At 37.8% G+C, this 6,578-nt stretch overlaps 1 protein-coding gene across 1 annotated transcript; it reads right to left on the minus strand.

Annotated features, from left to right (window-relative positions):
• Positions 1-4,477: 4,477 nt before the first annotated feature.
• On the minus strand, positions 4,478-6,054 carry LOC106650281. Its single transcript, XM_023460510.1, has 3 exons — positions 6,016-6,054; positions 4,778-5,933; positions 4,478-4,716 (listed from the first exon to the last, which is right to left on the minus strand). Exons 1-3 carry the CDS (start codon positions 6,052-6,054, stop codon positions 4,478-4,480), a joined length of 1,434 nt encoding a protein of 477 aa, XP_023316278.1.
• Positions 6,055-6,578: the final 524 nt, after the last annotated feature.

Genomic DNA, 6,578 nt, shown 5'->3' on the forward strand with positions numbered 1-6,578 from the left:
AAGAAGCTACGGAAACCGCTGTAAATGATAAGACCATTGAAAGTGCTCAAAATGTCGAATTAGAAAACACAACGAATTTCAACAAAATACTGCCAAGCCCCCACCGATCTTCGTGAGCGGGGTAGAAAAAAATCTCGCACCACTTCGAAACATGCTCGAGATGACTGCGGCCAAAAACTACACGCTGAAAACATTAGCTGGCAGGCAGGTAAAAATTTTTCCCAACAACCCAGAAACATACGTAAGAGTAGTTGAGGAACTTAAGAAAAATAAAGAGCAATTCTACACTTATCAATCAAAGAGTGACAAAGGCTACAACGTCGTTCTTAGAGGCATCCACCCTTCGGTAGATCTAAAAGAATTGCAAGCGGAAATTGAAACGCATGGACACTCTATCATGCACATTTCGAACATCAGGCAAGCGGTAACCAAGATTCCCTTGCCACTGTTTTTTTTGGAAATAAAAGTTCAGTCGAACAACAAAGAGATTTTTAATCTCAATAAACTCCAAAATACAATTGTGAGCATTGAGCCCCCTCACAAAAAGAGAGACATTCCCCAATGCATGAACTGTCAAGACTACTGCCATACAAGAAAGTATTACAATAAATCACCTGTGTGCGTTAAATGTGCGCAACAACATGCAACGAAGGACTGCCCATTCACGGATAAAATAAAAAACTTCACGTGTGCAATCTGCAAGGGCAACCATCCAGCCGGCTACAAGGGATGTTCTGTGCGTAAGCAGCTACTGCAAAAACTCTTTCCCGCGTTGAGAGCTAAAAATCAAGAAAGACTCATCAACAATCCACACACTCAATATCAAGATAGAAACCTACGAAAAAGTAATGTATCCTACTCTCAAGCAGCGTCAGGAACAGCAGCAAGCGAGCAAGAAGATTCACCCCATTACGGCTCGCACGAGATGCTCAACAACAACTGAAGCGATCGAAGCGATCACAACACACGTGTCATAAACAAACTAGAAAACATGATGGAACAGCTGATGTCCACGATGGGCTCTGTGCTAAAAATGCTCACACTAATTTTAAATAAATTATAAATGGCTTCCGTCAGGCAACTTGAAATTGTTATATGGAACGCGAACGGCCTCGACCAGCGTAGTTTGGAATTGAAAACGTTCCTGATAACCAATAGTGTAGACATAATGCTCATCTCAGAAACACATTTTACAAGTAAAAACTACCTCAAGATACCTAAATACACGATATACCACACTTATCATCCCAGGCAGAGCGCGCGAGGGCTCCGCTCTAATAATAAAATCTTCCATAAGACATCATGAACTTGAAAAAAGCAGTGATGATTGTCTACAAGCTACTAGTGTCTCGGTAGAGGATGCCATGGGCCCTATAAATTTTTCTGCAATATACTGTCCTCCCGTGCATGTTATTAAGCAAGAGAAATTCGAAGGTTTCTTCAAGAAGCTGGCTAGTAGGTTCATAGCGGGTGGCGACTACAACGCAAAACACCCGTTCTGGGGCTCTCGATCGGCCACTCCGAGCCCGCGTGGCAAACAGCATCCGCCTCGAGCCGCTCGCAGCGCCAGGCCTCGAGGTGGTCGAATCAAGAACGAATGGATCTTTAATGTCTGCTACTCCAGTATAAAATGCATACAGTTTACGCAGATTGCACTAACATTTTTGATGGACAAAACAAATTACTTATAATTATACTCAATTACTTAATGAAAAATTTTTACCACTAATCATTAACCATTAAGCAATAGCATTTTATTATACACGGCCTTTTCCTTCGAAAAATGACCGTATTAATTGATCATGGACGTGATACTCTATACTGGGTTTTTGCCGATCACGCATTCGATTCCTTTCTGGCCAGAACCGATAAAACATGGCAAAGATTTAGTTCATAGTGGGCACGTTACCGACGTCAAAGAAGAATTTGGATGAAATAACACGAAAAGAATAAGCGCTTTATGCGTGAAAACTAAAAATTTATATGAATCTATAAATTACTATAAATTAGAACTTCACGTTAGTTATGCACAGCATATCTTTTTCATTTTAACATTTTTAATTAACTCAATTTAAATTTACTATAATCATGATTATTTTTACAGATTAATGAAAAAAGACACGTTACAGATGCTAAGTGTAATTGTCTAGCAGGAATTACCAAAGATTGCAAACATATTTATGCTCTCATTTTTTATATAAATAACAATCGAAGTATCAGTAAGACGTCTGTAGAGCAAGAATGGGGAAAACCCTCTTCAAAGCAAGCTGCCAAAGAAAAATATGCTAAAGCAGCCAAACTCGAAGATGTTTCTTCCGCAAAAAGACTGATTACTTCTTCAATTAAAATTAATGAGCCATTCGATTTATCACTAAGTGATGTAAAAAATTTAAATTGCCCACTTCGAAACTTTTTAGAATATAAAAATACAAACAAAGTGAAATTGTTAGCAAAAGAAATTTTAGAAGATATCATCAATGATGTTGTTAATAATAGTATGAATGAAAAAATTATTGCATGTGCAGAAAAATTGTTTAGAAATTCTTGGAAAAGCAATATTTATATCTCGCTGGACTTGTCAAAACTTGACCCCATTCTAAAACAATTTTATCACAGCAATGTAGTATTATGTGAAAAAGAAATCATTAAATTCTGCTTCGAAAGTACAAACCAAAGTAGTTGTGATGAATGGCATAGTGCTAGAAGTATTCGAATAACGGCTAGTCAAAAAGCTCACAAAGTTAAAGTTTGTTCAGAAAAAACACTTGATATTTTGGCTGAGAAATTTATTAAGGAAGACAATGTTCCTATACCAGTGAAAAAACGTAAAACCAAAAGTATTAGTGCACTAGAATATGGATTACAACATGAACAGGAAGCAATCAATTGTTATGCCAAAGACCAGCCTCTGCACATGAAAATTATTCAAATAGGTGCCTTTGTAATGCCTGGTGAACCTTGGATACTAGTCAGTGCAGATGCTATTAGTATCAATACTATTAATGGTGATATTAAAGTTGTAACAGTTTACCCTCGGGAGGCAAGTAAATTGTCCGGCAAGATGTCCGTTGTCCTGTAAACGGGGAACGAAAAAAAGGTGTGCCAAAAATAATCTACGCGATCATATAATGTATAAATAATAGTTCGGCTTATTTATTAAAAAGAGCGCCAGTCACGATAGTGACGCCTAAGAATACAGAATACAAGAAAGGTAAGAATTACAAATGTGCGATAATTGTTCGCTCGGCACGAAACATTCACCCGTACAATTATAACAACGGCAAAAGGCCACCACGGCTATTTCGGCAGATACGACGGTCGTGAGTTTGGGCTAGGCGGGGACAAGACCGAGAGAGACTGAGCGTGTTGAGAATACAATAATATGGCGCATATGGAGGAGAGAATCGAGAGACTCACATTCGTTGACTCCATGGTTTATTGGTGGTTGATTGGGCCTGACGAAGACTGCAAAAATAGCGAGGGCAGACGAGAAGGCAGCCAGATGTTGATGATCTCCAGGACGGCAGACTCACTCTCACACACGCTGGCCATCGCAGGTCCCACACGAGAGGGGTCGGTAGCTCGAAGCTATTTCACGCGAGGTCCAACACAGAGTGTTCACTTCATCAACTCCTCGTCGGCTCGTCAGTCATCATAGGCCTCCCTTTCCACTTGACAGGCTTTCGTCTGCTCATAAGGCAGCACGCGCAAGACCCATCTACGCACTTAGCATTGATCACGGCTCTCTCTCTCTGCAAATTCGGCGCTTATCGATAAATTGGCGCCGATCCGCATTACCATTAGGCTCGCTTATTTATGATCTCTCTCTCGGGTGGAAGGGATTCTAGCATACAATTTAAAGGAAGGAGTACCGTTGGACCCTGTGCTGGACTACTTCCTTACAAAGTAATAGAAGTAAAATGCCCAAGTAGCTATAGAAGTAAAGCAATTTACGATTCTTCTGCAAACAAGTGCAATGTTGGATATTTGAAAATTGTTGATGGAATGATAGAACTGCAAAAAAACCATCAATATTTCACGCAATGCCAAATTTTAATGTATACAACAGGTACATCTTCATGTGACTTTTTTGTATGGTCCCCAAAAGGTTCTTGTTTAATAAATGTTTTAAGAGATAATGACTTTTTGTCGGGTGTTATACCATCACTGAAAACATTTTATTTTACCAATTACTTACCATTAATATATAATAATTATAAAAAAACTTGATAAAGAGAATAATGTAAATTGAATAAATAACTATTGATAAAATAATTGAAACGAGTCATTTATTTTCAAAACCTTTATTATTAGTACAATTAATTATAAAATTCTGCTTTTATTATTGGAGGTTGTAAGTTCACTAGAACACAACACATAAATACTATACTATCAGCATGAGGTAACATTATATTTGTGAAATGGTCAACTACTTTGTATAAACGTATTCGCTGCATGGTCCTTTCTATGTGTATCCTTACTCTAGCAATGTTCCTCTGCTCTTCTCTTTGAACTTCATCCAGATGATGATTTTGAACAAAACTGTCAACACATGTTTACCATTTTGCATGAGTTTTTCTTGAATAGTTGGAAACCCCTTACCAGCCAAAATGATGTCACCACTTTCTAATAATTGCATAAGTTTAGATGCAGCAGTAATTTGAACATCACTAGCTCTGCCTCCATAGCCACCACTCATAAATGTTATTAATCCACCTGGCGTACATCCAATTTAACTTTACAATTAAACCAATTAACAACTTTATTCTGTATCCACTTTTGTAATGAGACCAGGTTTGAATTTGTTGATCTATATGTGGTGGTTGCTCTATTCTGAATTCTATAGCATCAATTATTATCCTGCAATTACTATTATCAGGTTTAAAACAGTCTGGTGTAGTTCCTCGCACTTCATCTTGTGTTGGCCAAGGCACAAACTCCTTGCATGCAATTGCTAAGAATTCTAAAAGCTTATAAAATATTGTGGACGCAGTTGTTCTATGTATACCGAAGAAAGAACTTATTGCAGAAAATGTCATTCCTGTTTTCATTCTCACAAGAAAGATAAGAAGCTTATTTTCTTGGCTTATACACTTCTTATTGTTGTCAAAAAAGCGACCACATTTACATTTCAATATCACTTTCAGAAGCAATTTAAAAACACCAGGACTGACCCCAGTTATGTATTCTAGGCTTTCTTCATTTAAACCGTCATAACCTTTGAAACCTCTGATGCCAAATACATCAAATAGTTCTGAAAAACTATCAATTGATTTTTCTGTTATTTTGGCATCACTTTTAGAACTGCTATCAGTCGATTCTGAACACTGGGTCTGTGCCTCCCAATTAATTTTACCATCGATAACTGCTGACTTTAAATTGCACAAAATAATGTTATGAGTTACTGCACTGCTACTTTCATCACTGAGTAATTCTTCAGATTCTACTTGAGTCATGACATCTTTCTTTAAAATAGAAGTATCGGCTACAGGCATTGGTACATGTTCAAAATTGTCAGTGTTCAAATCCAAATCTATTTCACTTAATGTTTTTATCTGGCTTTCATTCGTAGTTTGTGCTGCAGTCGAATGATTGCGTGTTTTATTTCTATTTATGAAACGATTATATCGTTCAATTGCTGCCTCAGGAAGAATAGAAATTTTCTTAAATCTAGGAAATACAGTTGGATTAAAACTGGGACTACGTGGATCTTCAGACTTTAAATTTCCAATGAAATGTTGATTGCAAATTCTATGATTTTTAGGCTCCCATGTAGGATCTAAATTATTGGATCTAACAGCTTGTATCCAAGCAGCTCGTCGATCAGATTTGTATTCATAATTCTTATTAGCAGCAGGAAAACGGTATAGCATAGCTCCTTTCTTCAAATTACTTTTACATTGATTCAAACAACACTTCATTTCAAAAAATTGCTTCAAATTGTTTTAAAAATTAATTAAAGCATAGAATTGTTACTTTAGTTGCACAGCACGATATACAAATAAAGCAGACTACTAGCCTCCATTTACTCCAAATTCTGCCGCTACCAGCCATGGCGCTACGAGCGGCTCGAGGCGGATACGAAGCCTTACAAAAAAAACAAGCTCACATCAATTTCAACAGGAGAGCCTACGTACTGGCCATCCGACATAGCAAAAACTCCGAACTTGATTGACTTCTTCGTCGCCAAAGGAATATCTCCTCACTCTTACGAGATTTGCTCGAGTCTCGAGCTCACGTCTGATCACTTCCCGGTGATCTTGACCTTATCTCTAGGGCTTAAAACAAACGAAGTAACCCAAAACTCAATCGGCTGGAATACCAACTGGGATATCTACAGGGCTTACATTAACGAGAATCTAAATTGCAACGTACCCCTCAAAAACAATGAAGACCTAGAAAATGAGATTGAAAAGTTCAATATATTAATACACGAAGCGTCTTCTATTGGCGCATCAAAAACGAGACCGGAACGAGTTGGCGAGCGACTTCCCGCGGAAATAATGTCTAAAATAAAAGAAAAGCGCAAGCTAAGGAAAAACTGGCAAGACTCTCGATTACAATAAAACAACGTGAAG

Source organism: Trichogramma pretiosum, unplaced genomic scaffold (assembly GCF_000599845.2).
Source record: "Trichogramma pretiosum strain Unisexual culture from Peru unplaced genomic scaffold, Tpre_2.0 scaffold5, whole genome shotgun sequence".
Taxonomy (NCBI): Eukaryota; Metazoa; Arthropoda; class Insecta; order Hymenoptera; family Trichogrammatidae; genus Trichogramma; species Trichogramma pretiosum.

What these genes read in the sequence shown, in the direction of transcription:
- LOC106650281 (XM_023460510.1), bottom strand. Translation starts at nt 6,054, where the DNA reads ATGGCTGGTAGCGGCAGAATTTGGAGTAAATGGAGGCTA. An exon ending in TTTGGAGTAAATGGAGGCTA is followed by an intron (nt 5,934 to 6,015) that starts GTAGTCTGCTTT and finishes AACAATTTGAAG; the next exon opens with CAATTTTTTGAAATGAAGTG. An exon ending in AACCTGGTCTCATTACAAAA is followed by an intron (nt 4,717 to 4,777) that starts GTGGATACAGAA and finishes GATGTACGCCAG; the next exon opens with GTGGATTAATAACATTTATG.